General features: G+C 58.6%; 1 protein-coding gene across 1 annotated transcript in view; it reads left to right on the top strand.

Moving 5' to 3' along the window:
* Positions 1–625: 625 nt before the first annotated feature.
* Positions 626–14,454, top strand: part of LOC308175451 (uncharacterized protein) — a gene marked incomplete at both ends in the record, with an annotated part of 17,542 nt that continues 3,713 nt past the window's right edge. The window contains 4 exon segments of the mRNA XM_080551118.1: positions 626–646; positions 649–753; positions 2,165–2,369; positions 2,955–3,099. Coding sequence (XP_080407244.1) covers positions 626–646; positions 649–753; positions 2,165–2,369; positions 2,955–3,099 — 476 coding nt within the window.

Below are 14,454 nucleotides of genomic sequence, written 5' to 3'. Positions count from 1 at the left end.
CCTCCATCTCTCCATCTCCTTCCCTCTCTCTCCCTCCCTCTCTCTCCCTCCCTCTCCCTCCCTCCCTCCATCTCTCTCTCTCCCTAACTCCCTCCCTCTCTCTCCTTCCCTCTCTCTCCCCCCTCCCTCCCTCTCTCTCCCTCCCTCCATCTCTCTCCCTCCCTCCCTCCATCTCCCTCCCTCCCTCCATCTCTCTCCTTCCCTCTCCCTCCCTCCCTCTCTCTCCTTCCCTCTCTCTCCCTCCCTCCCTCCATATCCCTCCCTCCCTCCCCCGCCCTCCTAAACCTGACCCCAACCCTGACCCCAACCCTGACCCTGACCCTAAACCTAGCCCTGACCCTAACCCTGACCCTAAACCTAACCCTGACCCCTAACCCTGACCCTAAACCTACCCCTGACCCTAAACCTACCCCTGAGCCTAAACCTAAACCTACCCCTGACCCTAAACCTAAACCTTCCCCTGACCCTAAACCTAAACCTTCCCCTGACCCTAAACCTAAACCTAACCCCTGACCCTAAACCTTCCCCTGACCCTAAACCTAACCCCTGACCCTAAACCTAAACCTACCCCTAACCCTAAACCTACCCCTGACCCTACCTAAACCTGACCCCTGACCCTGCAGGGATGCCGGCCTACAACTCCAGCCGCTGCTGTTTGCCGTGTTCTTCATCCTCTACATCCTCATCAACACCTACATCTTCATGTCCGTGTTCCTCGCTGTTGTCTACAACAACTACAAGAAGTACCTGAAGGTGAGCTGTCACAATAACACCTGTAACACGTCACAATAACACCTGTAACACCTGTAACACCTGTAACACCTGTAACACCTGTAACATCACAATAACACCTGTAACACCTGTAACACATCACAATAACACCTGTAACATCACAATAACACCTGTAACACCTGTAACATCACAATAACACCTGTAACATCACAATAACACGTGTAACACGTCACAATAACACCTGTAACATCAAAATAACACCTGTAACACCTGTAACACGTCACAATAACACCTGTAACACCTGTAACATCACAATAACACCTGTAACACCTGTAACACGTCACAATAACACCTGTAACACCTGTAACACGTCACAATAACACCTGTAACACGTCACAATATCACAATAACACCTGTAACACCTGTAACAATAACACCTGTAACACCTGTAACACACCACAATAACACCTGTAACACGTCACAATAACACCTGTAACACCTGTAACACGTCACAATAACACCTGTAACACCTGTAACACGTCACAATAACACCTGTAACACCTGTAACATCACAATAACACCTGTAACATCACAATAACACCTGTAACACCTGTAACATCACAATAACACCTGTAACATCACAATAACACCTGTAACACGTCACAATAACACCTGTAACATCTGTAACACCTGTAACATCACAATAACACCTGTAACATCACAATAACACCTGTAACACCTGTAACACGTCACAATAACACCTGTAACACCTGTAACACGTCACAATAACACCTGTAACATCACAATAACACCTGTAACACCTGTAACATCACAATAACACCTGTAACACCTGTAACATCACAATAACACCTGTAACACCTGTAACACGTCACAATAACACATGTAACACGTCACAATAACACCTGTAACACCTCAAAAACATGTACATTTTCCACACTATTCAAATGTTTTGAGATGCACCTGTATAGCATTTAGCAGACCTGTATCCAGAGGGACTCTGAGCACATGAAGCCACGGCCATAGCGTGTGTGTCTGGTATAGATGGTCCCAGCCTTAGCCTTGATGCTAAAGCCATGCTTATTCTCTGTTTGCCCTGGAATAAACATCCCTCCTCCCCTCCTCTCCCCCCTCCCCCTCTCCCTCCCTCCCCTCCATCTCCCCCTCCATTCTCCCTCCCTCCCCCCCCTCCCTCCCTCCCTCCCTCCCTTCCCCCCTTCCTCCCTCCCCTCCCTCCCTCCCTCCCTCCCTCCCTTCGCCTCCCCCCCCTCCCCTCCCCTCCCTCCCTTCGTACCTCCCCCCCTCCCTCCCTCCCTCCCTCCTTCCCTTCCTCCCCCCCCCCCTCCTCCCTCCCTCCCTCCCCCTCCATCTCCCCCTCCCCCCCCCTCCCCCTCCCTCCCTCCCTCCCTCTCAGGAGGAGGTAAGGCAGCTGGTGAGGGCTAAGAGACATAAGATGGTGCGTGCGTTCGCCGTGCTGCAGGAGAGGAAGGGGGAGGCGGAGCCTGTGGTCACGCAGGCCTGCTGGAACCGGCTCGTCCGATTGGTCCAGCCAGACATCAGCAACGCCCATAGGGAGCTGCTGTGGTGCGTCTCCGACGACGACAACACAGGAAGTATAGGTCAGTGGGCGAGGCTAACACAGGATGTATAGGTCAGTGGGCGTGGCTAACACAGGATGTATAGGTCAGTGGGCGTGGCTAACACAGGATGTATAGGTCAGTGGGCGTGGCTAACACAGGAAAGTATAGGTCAGTGGGCGGGGCTAACACAGGAAGTATAGGTCAGTGGGCGGGGCTAACACAGGATGTATAGGTCAGTGGGCGTGGCTAACACAGGAAAGTATAGGTCAGTGGGCGGGGCTAACACAGGATGTATAGGTCAGTGGGCGTGGCTAACACAGGATGTATAGGTCAGTGGGCGTGGCTAACACAGGAAAGTATAGGTCAGTGGGCGGGGCTAACACAGGAAGTATAGGTCAGTGGGCGGGGCTAACACAGGAAGTATAGGTCAGTGGGCGGGGCTAACACAGGAAGTATAGGTCAGTGGGCGGGGCTAACACAGAATGTATAGGTCAGTGGGCGGGGCTGACACAGGAAGTATAGGTCAGTGGGCGGGGCTAACACAGGAAGTATAGGTCAGTGGGCGTGGCTAATACAGTTAGTATTGTTCAGGTAAGGTGTTTGCTGATTGGCTGCTGTGTTCAGGTAAGCTGGCGTTCGTCCAGCTGGCTGACCTGCTGAACATCCAGGTGATCACGGTCAAGTCCAGGCCACACCCCCTCCACACCTGCTGGCCCGCCCTCTACCTCTCCTCCCCCAGCCGCCTGCTACGCCGCATGGTCCAGCACAGGTAGGACACGCCCCTTTAACACCCTGTTACAGGTAGGACACGGCCCTTTAACACTCTGTTACAGGCAGGACACGCCCCTTTAACACCCTGTTACAGATAGGACACGCCCCTGTAACAGGTAGGACACGCCCCTGTAACACCCTGTTACAGGTAGGACACGCCCCTTTAACACCCTGTCACAGGTAGGACACGCCCCTTTAACACCCTGTTACAGGTAGGACACGCCCCTTTAACACCCTGTTACAGGTAGGACAGTTTGAAGTTTATTATTACGTCTCGTTACACAAGTGTAAGAGTTTAAGGGCCGGTTTCACAGACAAGGCTTAAGCCTAATCCTAGACTAAAAAACATCTTCAATGGAGATTTTACATTGAAAGTGTGATTTAGTCCAGGACTAGGCTTAAGCCTTGTCTCTGAAACCGGCCCTAAGAGTAACATTCTTAGGCTTGGGTTCCTGACATTGCATAGTAAATCAAGCATAGTTTGAGATAAAACAAAGTGACAGTTGTACAGGACATAAGGGACATAAGATAATGGGCATAATACAAGATAAAGGTGCAACAGTACAGGTCAGACAGGGTCCTCTAGTGACCCAGGGTCCTCTAGTAACCTTGTGGCACTTTTCCACTACGTTGCAGACCTGGTGCTGACCCAGTTCAGCCCGCTTCGGTCCCCTTTTCCATTCGTCGGTCCAGGTCGCTTTAGTCCCAGGTCCCAGGTACCACATCCGAGCAGGGTCTTTTAATTTCATATCCGGGTGTCTTTGCCAGGCTGCGTGTGACGTGTGACGCTGCACACCGTTGATTGGTCAATGGACAATCGTCATCCCATGTCCCATCCCATATTATTTCTTCACAACCGCCATCTTGAAAATACCACATTCGATCTAGGAAAATGTCACTACATTTTCTGTAATAGCTTATTAATAAAGATTCGGAAAATTATGCTGACCATCGTATTATCTTAGTTTAATGTCATTTCAATGAATCATATAACTTTTATTTACAACAAGCACAACACAAAAATCGCTATTATGCACCGTCTTTGTCCGTGAATAACACCGGCTGTGGAGGTGGTAAAAAAACACAATACTCCTTTGCTAACTTCACCATCTGTCTACGGTCATTTTGAGCCCTTAACCACCGCGCTGACACCCCGAGAAGTTATGCTTTTAACCATAAACTCGATGAACCGGGAGTTCGCCCGCAGCCGTCCAGCCATTTTCACCATTCACTCATGAGTCAAATGCCGGTTTTAACAGGGAATTCGCTCCGCGCTGTGTCCACGGTGATAGGAGTGGAGGATCGACTCCATTCAAAAACTTTTGAATTCCCTGGCTTCTCCTCTTTCCGGACACGTTTGAATTGTTATCCTAACCCCCGGTAAACCGAAGTTATTAACCCGCAAACGGCACCGTGTTTGTCTGTGAATAACACCGGCTGTGTCATGAGTCAAATGCCGGTAGATTCGCGTCTTGTCGGCGTTTCCCGATGATGATACTACAGTTCATAAAGCAGACAAGTGAAGGCAGTGGTTTTAAGGGTTCAAAAAACATGACTTTATTATGTGTACATAGCTTCCTCTCTCTCTTTCTCTTTCTCTCCAAAAAAATCACTGCTGTTGCTGTGTACACCCGGAAGCTTTTTGCCAGGCTGCGTGTGACGCGTAACTCCGCCTACTATCCTCTACTCCTCCTACTAGTCCGGGTCTGTGTGTATAATGGAAAACCAGAACAGATCAAAAGTGACCCGACCTGACCCCGAAGTGATGCGTACTGCGCTAAAGCGGGACCCAGATGGAAAAGCACCATTGGTAACCCAGGGTCCTCTAGTAACCTTAGTAACCCAGGCTAGTGGTGCAGCTGGTAAACAGTTCAGGTCAGACAGGATCCACTAGTCATGGATAGTTCAGTAGTCAACTAGTGGGGTCTAACAGACTGTGGTTGGGGGGGCTGGGGTCTAACAGACTGTGGTTGGGGTCTAACAGACTGTGGTTGGGGGGGCTGGGGTCTAACAGACTGTGGTTGGGGGGGCTGGGGTCTAACAGACTGTGGTTGGGGTCTAACAGACTGTGGTTGGGGTCTAACAGACTGTGGTTGGGGGGGCTGGGGTCTAACAGACTGTGGTTGGGGGGGCTGGGGTCTAACAGACTGTGGTTGGGGTGGCTGGGGTCTAACAGACTGTGGTTGGGGGGGCTGGGGTCTAACAGGCTGTGGTTGGGGTGGCTGGGGTCTAACAGACTGTGGCTGGGGTCTAACAGACTGTGGTTGGGGTGGCTGGGGTCTAACAGACTGTGGTTGGGGGGGCTGGGGTCTAACAGACTGTGGTTGGGGTGGCTGGGGTCTAACAGACTGTGGTTGGGGGGGCTGGGGTCTAACAGACTGTGGTTGGGGGGGCTGGGGTCTAACAGACTGTGGTTGGGGGGGCTGGGGTCTAACAGGCTGTGGTTGGGGGGGCTGGGGTCTAACAGACTGTGGTTGGGGTGGCTGGGGTCTAACAGACTGTGGTTGGGGGGGCTGGGGTCTAACAGACTGTGGTTGGGGTGGCTGGGGTCTAACAGACTGTGGTTGGGGGGGCTGGGGTCTAACAGACTGTGGTTGGGGGGGCTGGGGTCTAACAGACTGTGGTTGGGGGGGCTGGGGTCTAACAGGCTGTGGTTGGGGGGGCTGGGGTCTAACAGACTGTGGTTGGGGGGGCTGGGGTCTAACAGGCTGTGGTTGGGGTGGCTGTGGTCTAACAGACTGTGGTTGGGGTGGCTGGGGTCTAACAGACTGTGGTTGGGGTGGCTGGGGTCTAACAGACTGTGGTTGGGGGGGCTGGGGTCTAACAGACTGTGGGTGGGGGGGCTGGGGTCTAACAGGCTGTGGTTGGGGGGGCTGGGGTCTAACAGACTGTGGCTGGGGGGGCTGGGGTCTAACAGGCTGTGGTTGGGGGGGCTGGGGTCTAACAGACTGTGGTTGGGGTCTAACAGACTGTGGTTGGGGGGGCTGGGGTCTAACAGACTGTGGTTGGGGGGGCTGGGGTCTAACAGACTGTGGGTGGGGGGGCTGGGGTCTAACAGACTGTGGGTGGGGGGGCTGGGGTCTAACAGGCTGTGGTTGGGGGGGCTGGGGTCTAACAGACTGTGGGTGGGGGGGCTGGGGTCTAACAGGCTGTGGGTGGGGTGGCTGGGGTCTAACAGACTGTGGTTGGGGGGGCTGGGGTCTAACAGACTGTGGTTGGGGGGGCTGGGGTCTAACAGGCTGTGGTTGGGGGGGCTGGGGTCTAACAGGCTGTGGGTGGGGTGGCTGGGGTCTAACAGACTGTGGTTGGGGTGGCTGGGGTCTAACAGGCTGTGGTTGGGGGGGCTGGGGTCTAACAGACTGTGGTTGGGGGGGCTGGGGTCTAACAGGCTGTGGTTGGGGGGGCTGGGGTCTAACAGGCTGTGGGTGGGGGGGCTGGGGTCTAACAGACTGTGGTTGGGGGGGCTGGGGTCTAACAGACTGTGGCTGGGGTCTAACAGACTGTGGTTGGGGTCTAACAGACTGTGGCTGGGGTCTAACAGACTGTGGTTGGGGGGGCTGGGGTCTAACAGACTGTGGTTGGGGTGGCTGGGGTCTAACAGACTGTGGTTGGGGTGGCTGGGGTCTAACAGACTGTGGTTGGGGGGGCTGGGGTCTAACAGGCTGTGGTTGGGGGGGCTGGGGTCTAACAGGCTGTGGTTGGGGGGGCTGGGGTCTAACAGGCTGTGGCTGGGGTCTAACAGACTGTGGTTGGGGTCTAACAGACTGTGGTTGGGGGGGCTGGGGTCTAACAGACTGTGGTTGGGGGGGCTGGGGTCTAACAGACTGTGGTTGGGGGGGCTGGGGTCTAACAGACTGTGGTTGGGGGGGCTGGGGTCTAACAGACTGTGGTTGGGGTGGTTGGGGTCTAACAGACTGTGGTTGGGGTCTAACAGACTGTGGTTGGGGTGGCTGGGGTCTAACAGGCTGAGGTTGGGGTGGCTGGGATCTAACAGGCTGTGGTTGGGGTGGTTGGGGTCTAACAGACTGTGGTTGGGGGGGCTGGGGTCTAACAGGCTGTGGTTGGGGGGGCTGGGGTCTAACAGACTGTGGTTGGGGTGGCTGGGGTCTAACAGACTGTGGTTGGGGTGGCTGGGGTCTAACAGGCTGTGGTTGGGGGGGCTGGGGTCTAACAGACTGTGGTTGGGGGGGCTGGGGTCTAACAGGCTGTGGTTGGGGGGGCTGGGGTCTAACAGACTGTGGCTGGGGGGGCTGGGGTCTAACAGACTGTGGTTGGGGGGGCTGGGGTCTAACAGGCTGTGGTTGGGGGGGCTGGGGTCTAACAGACTGTGGTTGGGGGGGCTGGGGTCTAACAGACTGTGGTTGGGGGGGCTGGGGTCTAACAGGCTGTGGTTGGGGGGGCTGGGGTCTAACAGACTGTGGGTGGGGGGGCTGGGGTCTAACAGACTGTGGTTGGGGTCTAACAGACTGTGGTTGGGGGGGCTGGGGTCTAACAGACTGTGGTTGGGGTGGCTGGGGTCTAACAGGCTGTGGTTGGGGGGGCTGGGGTCTAACAGACTGTGGTTGGGGGGGCTGGGGTCTAACAGACTGTGGTTGGGGGGGCTGGGGTCTAACAGACTGTGGTTGGGGGGGCTGGGGTCTAACAGACTGTGGGTGGGGGGGCTGGGGTCTAACAGACTGTGGGTGGGGGGGCTGGGGTCTAACAGACTGTGGGTGGGGGGGCTGGGGTCTAACAGGCTGTGGTTGGGGGGGCTGGGGTCTAACAGACTGTGGGTGGGGGGGCTGGGGTCTAACAGGCTGTGGGTGGGGTGGCTGGGGTCTAACAGACTGTGGTTGGGGGGGCTGGGGTCTAACAGACTGTGGTTGGGGGGGCTGGGGTCTAACAGGCTGTGGTTGGGGGGGCTGGGTCTAACAGGCTGTGGGTGGGGTGGCTGGGGTCTAACAGACTGTGGTTGGGGTGGCTGGGGTCTAACAGGCTGTGGTTGGGGGGGCTGGGGTCTAACAGACTGTGGTTGGGGGGGCTGGGGTCTAACAGGCTGTGGTTGGGGGGGCTGGGGTCTAACAGGCTGTGGGTGGGGGGGCTGGGGTCTAACAGACTGTGGTTGGGGGGGCTGGGGTCTAACAGACTGTGGCTGGGGTCTAACAGACTGTGGTTGGGGTCTAACAGACTGTGGCTGGGGTCTAACAGACTGTGGTTGGGGGGGCTGGGGTCTAACAGACTGTGGTTGGGGTGGCTGGGGTCTAACAGACTGTGGTTGGGGTGGCTGGGGTCTAACAGACTGTGGTTGGGGGGGCTGGGGTCTAACAGGCTGTGGTTGGGGGGGCTGGGGTCTAACAGGCTGTGGTTGGGGGGGCTGGGGTCTAACAGGCTGTGGCTGGGGTCTAACAGACTGTGGTTGGGGTCTAACAGACTGTGGTTGGGGGGGCTGGGGTCTAACAGACTGTGGTTGGGGGGGCTGGGGTCTAACAGACTGTGGTTGGGGGGGCTGGGGTCTAACAGACTGTGGTTGGGGGGGCTGGGGTCTAACAGACTGTGGTTGGGGTGGTTGGGGTCTAACAGACTGTGGTTGGGGTCTAACAGACTGTGGTTGGGGTGGCTGGGGTCTAACAGGCTGAGGTTGGGGTGGCTGGGATCTAACAGGCTGTGGTTGGGGTGGTTGGGGTCTAACAGACTGTGGTTGGGGGGGCTGGGGTCTAACAGGCTGTGGTTGGGGGGGCTGGGGTCTAACAGACTGTGGTTGGGGTGGCTGGGGTCTAACAGACTGTGGTTGGGGTGGCTGGGGTCTAACAGGCTGTGGTTGGGGGGGCTGGGGTCTAACAGACTGTGGTTGGGGGGGCTGGGGTCTAACAGGCTGTGGTTGGGGGGGCTGGGGTCTAACAGACTGTGGCTGGGGGGGCTGGGGTCTAACAGACTGTGGTTGGGGGGGCTGGGGTCTAACAGACTGTGGTTGGGGGGGCTGGGGTCTAACAGACTGTGGTTGGGGGGGCTGGGGTCTAACAGGCTGTGGTTGGGGGGGCTGGGGTCTAACAGACTGTGGTTGGGGGGGCTGGGGTCTAACAGACTGTGGTTGGGGGGGCTGGGGTCTAACAGGCTGTGGTTGGGGGGGCTGGGGTCTAACAGACTGTGGTTGGGGGGGCTGGGGTCTAACAGGCTGTGGTTGGGGGGGCTGGGGTCTAACAGACTGTGGTTGGGGGGGCTGGGGTCTAACAGACTGTGGTTGGGGGGGCTGGGGTCTAACAGGCTGTGGTTGGGGGGGCTGGGGTCTAACAGACTGTGGTTGGGGGGGCTGGGGTCTAACAGACTGTGGTTGGGGGGGCTGGGGTCTAACAGGCTGTGGGTGGGGGGGCTGGGGTCTAACAGACTGTGGCTGGGGGGGCTGGGGTCTAACAGACTGTGGTTGGGATGGCTGGGGTCTAACAGGCTGAGGTTGGGGGGGCTGGGGTCTAACAGACTGTGGTTGGGGGGGCTGGGGTCTAACAGACTGTGGTTGGGGGGGCTGGGGTCTAACAGACTGTGGTTGGGGGGGCTGGGGTCTAACAGACTGTGGTTGGGGGGGCTGGGGTCTAACAGGCTGAGGTTGGGGTGGCTGGGGTCTAACAGACTGTGGTTGGGGGGGCTGGGGTCTAACAGACTGTGGTTGGGGTGGCTGGGGTCTAACAGACTGAGGTTGGGGTGGGCTGGGGTCTAACAGACTGTGGTTGGGGGGGCTGGGGTCTAACAGACTGAGGTTGGGGGGGCTGGGGTCTAACAGACTGAGGTTGGGGTGGGCTGGGGTCTAACAGACTGTGGTTGGGGGGGCTGGGGTCTAACAGACTGTGGTTGGGGGGGCTGGGGTCTAACAGACTGAGGTTGGGGGGGCTGGGGTCTAACAGACTGAGGTTGGGGGGGCTGGGGTCTAACAGACTGTGGTTGGGGTGGCTGGGGTCTAACAGACTGTGGTTGGGGGGGCTGGGGTCTAACAGACTGTGGTTGGGGGGGCTGGGGTCTAACAGACTGTGGTTGGGGGGGGCTGGGGTCTAACAGACTGTGGTTGGGGTGGCTGGGGTCTAACAGACTGTGGTTGGGGTGGCTGGGGTCTAACAGGCTGTGGTTGGGGGGGCTGGGGTCTAACAGACTGTGGTTGGGGGGGCTGGGGTCTAACAGACTGTGGTTGGGGGGGCTGGGGTCTAACAGACTGTGGTTGGGGGGGCTGGGGTCTAACAGACTGTGGCTGGGGGGGCTGGGGTCTAACAGGCTGTGGTTGGGGTGGCTGGGGTCTAACAGGCTGTGGTTGGGGGGGCTGGGGTCTAACAGACTGTGGTTGGGGGGGCTGGGGTCTAACAGACTGTGGTTGGGGGGGCTGGGGTCTAACAGACTGTGGTTGGGGGGGCTGGGGTCTAACAGACTGTGGCTGGGGGGGCTGGGGTCTAACAGGCTGTGGTTGGGGTGGCTGGGGTCTAACAGGCTGTGGTTGGGGGGGCTGGGGTCTAACAGACTGTGGTTGGGGGGGCTGGGGTCTAACAGACTGTGGTTGGGGGGGCTGGGGTCTAACAGACTGTGGTTGGGGGGGCTGGGGTCTAACAGACTGTGGTTGGGGGGGCTGGGGTCTAACAGACTGTGGTTGGGGTGGGTGGGGTCTAACAGACTGTGGTTGGGGGGGCTGGGGTCTAACAGACTGTGGTTGGGGGGGCTGGGGTCTAACAGACTGTGGTTGGGGGGGCTGGGGTCTAACAGACTGTGGTTGGGGGGGCTGGGGTCTAACAGACTGTGGTTGGGGTGGCTGGGGTCTAACAGACTGTGGTTGGGGGGGCTGGGGTCTAACAGACTGTGGTTGGGGTCTAACAGACTGTGGTTGGGGTGGCTGGGGTCTAACAGACTGGTTGGGGTGGCTGGGGTCTAACAGGCTGTGGTTGGGGTGGCTGGGGTCTAACAGACTGTGGCTGGGGTCTAACAGACTGTGGTTGGGGTGGCTGGGGTCTAACAGACTGTGGTTGGGGGGGCTGGGGTCTAACAGACTGTGGTTGGGGTGGCTGGGGTCTAACAGACTGTGGTTGGGGGGGCTGGGGTCTAACAGACTGTGGTTGGGGGGGCTGGGGTCTAACAGACTGTGGTTGGGGGGGCTGGGGTCTAACAGGCTGTGGTTGGGGGGGCTGGGGTCTAACAGACTGTGGTTGGGGTGGCTGGGGTCTAACAGACTGTGGTTGGGGGGGCTGGGGTCTAACAGACTGTGGTTGGGGTGGCTGGGGTCTAACAGACTGTGGTTGGGGGGGCTGGGGTCTAACAGACTGTGGTTGGGGGGGCTGGGGTCTAACAGACTGTGGTTGGGGGGGCTGGGGTCTAACAGGCTGTGGTTGGGGGGGCTGGGGTCTAACAGACTGTGGTTGGGGGGGCTGGGGTCTAACAGGCTGTGGTTGGGGTGGCTGTGGTCTAACAGACTGTGGTTGGGGTGGCTGGGGTCTAACAGACTGTGGTTGGGGTGGCTGGGGTCTAACAGACTGTGGTTGGGGGGGCTGGGGTCTAACAGACTGTGGGTGGGGGGGCTGGGGTCTAACAGGCTGTGGTTGGGGGGGCTGGGGTCTAACAGACTGTGGCTGGGGGGGCTGGGGTCTAACAGGCTGTGGTTGGGGGGGCTGGGGTCTAACAGACTGTGGTTGGGGTCTAACAGACTGTGGTTGGGGGGGCTGGGGTCTAACAGACTGTGGTTGGGGGGGCTGGGGTCTAACAGACTGTGGGTGGGGGGGCTGGGGTCTAACAGACTGTGGGTGGGGGGGCTGGGGTCTAACAGGCTGTGGTTGGGGGGGCTGGGGTCTAACAGACTGTGGGTGGGGGGGCTGGGGTCTAACAGGCTGTGGGTGGGGTGGCTGGGGTCTAACAGACTGTGGTTGGGGGGGCTGGGGTCTAACAGACTGTGGTTGGGGGGGCTGGGGTCTAACAGGCTGTGGTTGGGGGGGCTGGGGTCTAACAGGCTGTGGGTGGGGTGGCTGGGGTCTAACAGACTGTGGTTGGGGTGGCTGGGGTCTAACAGGCTGTGGTTGGGGGGGCTGGGGTCTAACAGACTGTGGTTGGGGGGGCTGGGGTCTAACAGGCTGTGGTTGGGGGGGCTGGGGTCTAACAGGCTGTGGGTGGGGGGGCTGGGGTCTAACAGACTGTGGTTGGGGGGGCTGGGGTCTAACAGACTGTGGCTGGGGTCTAACAGACTGTGGTTGGGGTCTAACAGACTGTGGCTGGGGTCTAACAGACTGTGGTTGGGGGGGCTGGGGTCTAACAGACTGTGGTTGGGGTGGCTGGGGTCTAACAGACTGTGGTTGGGGTGGCTGGGGTCTAACAGACTGTGGTTGGGGGGGCTGGGGTCTAACAGGCTGTGGTTGGGGGGGCTGGGGTCTAACAGGCTGTGGTTGGGGGGGCTGGGGTCTAACAGGCTGTGGCTGGGGTCTAACAGACTGTGGTTGGGGTCTAACAGACTGTGGTTGGGGGGGCTGGGGTCTAACAGACTGTGGTTGGGGGGGCTGGGGTCTAACAGACTGTGGTTGGGGGGGCTGGGGTCTAACAGACTGTGGTTGGGGGGGCTGGGGTCTAACAGACTGTGGTTGGGGTGGTTGGGGTCTAACAGACTGTGGTTGGGGTCTAACAGACTGTGGTTGGGGTGGCTGGGGTCTAACAGGCTGAGGTTGGGGTGGCTGGGATCTAACAGGCTGTGGTTGGGGTGGTTGGGGTCTAACAGACTGTGGTTGGGGGGGCTGGGGTCTAACAGGCTGTGGTTGGGGGGGCTGGGGTCTAACAGACTGTGGTTGGGGTGGCTGGGGTCTAACAGACTGTGGTTGGGGTGGCTGGGGTCTAACAGGCTGTGGTTGGGGGGGCTGGGGTCTAACAGACTGTGGTTGGGGGGGCTGGGGTCTAACAGGCTGTGGTTGGGGGGGCTGGGGTCTAACAGACTGTGGCTGGGGGGGCTGGGGTCTAACAGACTGTGGTTGGGGGGGCTGGGGTCTAACAGGCTGTGGTTGGGGGGGCTGGGGTCTAACAGACTGTGGTTGGGGGGGCTGGGGTCTAACAGACTGTGGTTGGGGGGGCTGGGGTCTAACAGGCTGTGGTTGGGGGGGCTGGGGTCTAACAGACTGTGGGTGGGGGGGCTGGGGTCTAACAGACTGTGGTTGGGGTCTAACAGACTGTGGTTGGGGGGGCTGGGGTCTAACAGACTGTGGTTGGGGTGGCTGGGGTCTAACAGGCTGTGGTTGGGGGGGCTGGGGTCTAACAGACTGTGGTTGGGGGGGCTGGGGTCTAACAGACTGTGGTTGGGGGGGCTGGGGTCTAACAGACTGTGGTTGGGGGGGCTGGGGTCTAACAGACTGTGGGTGGGGGGGCTGGGGTCTAACAGACTGTGGGTGGGGGGGCTGGGGTCTAACAGACTGTGGGTGGGGGGGCTGGGGTCTAACAGGCTGTGGTTGGGGGGGCTGGGGTCTAACAGACTGTGGGTGGGGGGGCTGGGGTCTAACAGGCTGTGGGTGGGGTGGCTGGGGTCTAACAGACTGTGGTTGGGGGGGCTGGGGTCTAACAGACTGTGGTTGGGGGGGCTGGGGTCTAACAGGCTGTGGTTGGGGGGGCTGGGTCTAACAGGCTGTGGGTGGGGTGGCTGGGGTCTAACAGACTGTGGTTGGGGTGGCTGGGGTCTAACAGGCTGTGGTTGGGGGGGCTGGGGTCTAACAGACTGTGGTTGGGGGGGCTGGGGTCTAACAGGCTGTGGTTGGGGGGGCTGGGGTCTAACAGGCTGTGGGTGGGGGGGCTGGGGTCTAACAGACTGTGGTTGGGGGGGCTGGGGTCTAACAGACTGTGGCTGGGGTCTAACAGACTGTGGTTGGGGTCTAACAGACTGTGGCTGGGGTCTAACAGACTGTGGTTGGGGGGGCTGGGGTCTAACAGACTGTGGTTGGGGTGGCTGGGGTCTAACAGACTGTGGTTGGGGTGGCTGGGGTCTAACAGACTGTGGTTGGGGGGGCTGGGGTCTAACAGGCTGTGGTTGGGGGGGCTGGGGTCTAACAGGCTGTGGTTGGGGGGGCTGGGGTCTAACAGGCTGTGGCTGGGGTCTAACAGACTGTGGTTGGGGTCTAACAGACTGTGGTTGGGGGGGCTGGGGTCTAACAGACTGTGGTTGGGGGGGCTGGGGTCTAACAGACTGTGGTTGGGGGGGCTGGGGTCTAACAGACTGTGGTTGGGGGGGCTGGGGTCTAACAGACTGTGGTTGGGGTGGTTGGGGTCTAACAGACTGTGGTTGGGGTCTAACAGACTGTGGTTGGGGTGGCTGGGGTCTAACAGGCTGAGGTTGGGGTGGCTGGGATCTAACAGGCTGTGGTTGGGGTGGTTGGGGTCTAACAGACTGTGG

The sequence above is a fragment of the Nansenia antarctica genome, assembly GCF_963989245.1.
Source record: "Nansenia antarctica genome assembly, contig: SCAFFOLD_694, whole genome shotgun sequence".
NCBI lineage: Eukaryota > Metazoa > Chordata > Actinopteri > Argentiniformes > Microstomatidae > Nansenia > Nansenia antarctica.
Note: the sequence above shows the minus strand (reverse complement) of the source record. Positions and strands in the feature narration are given on the sequence as shown.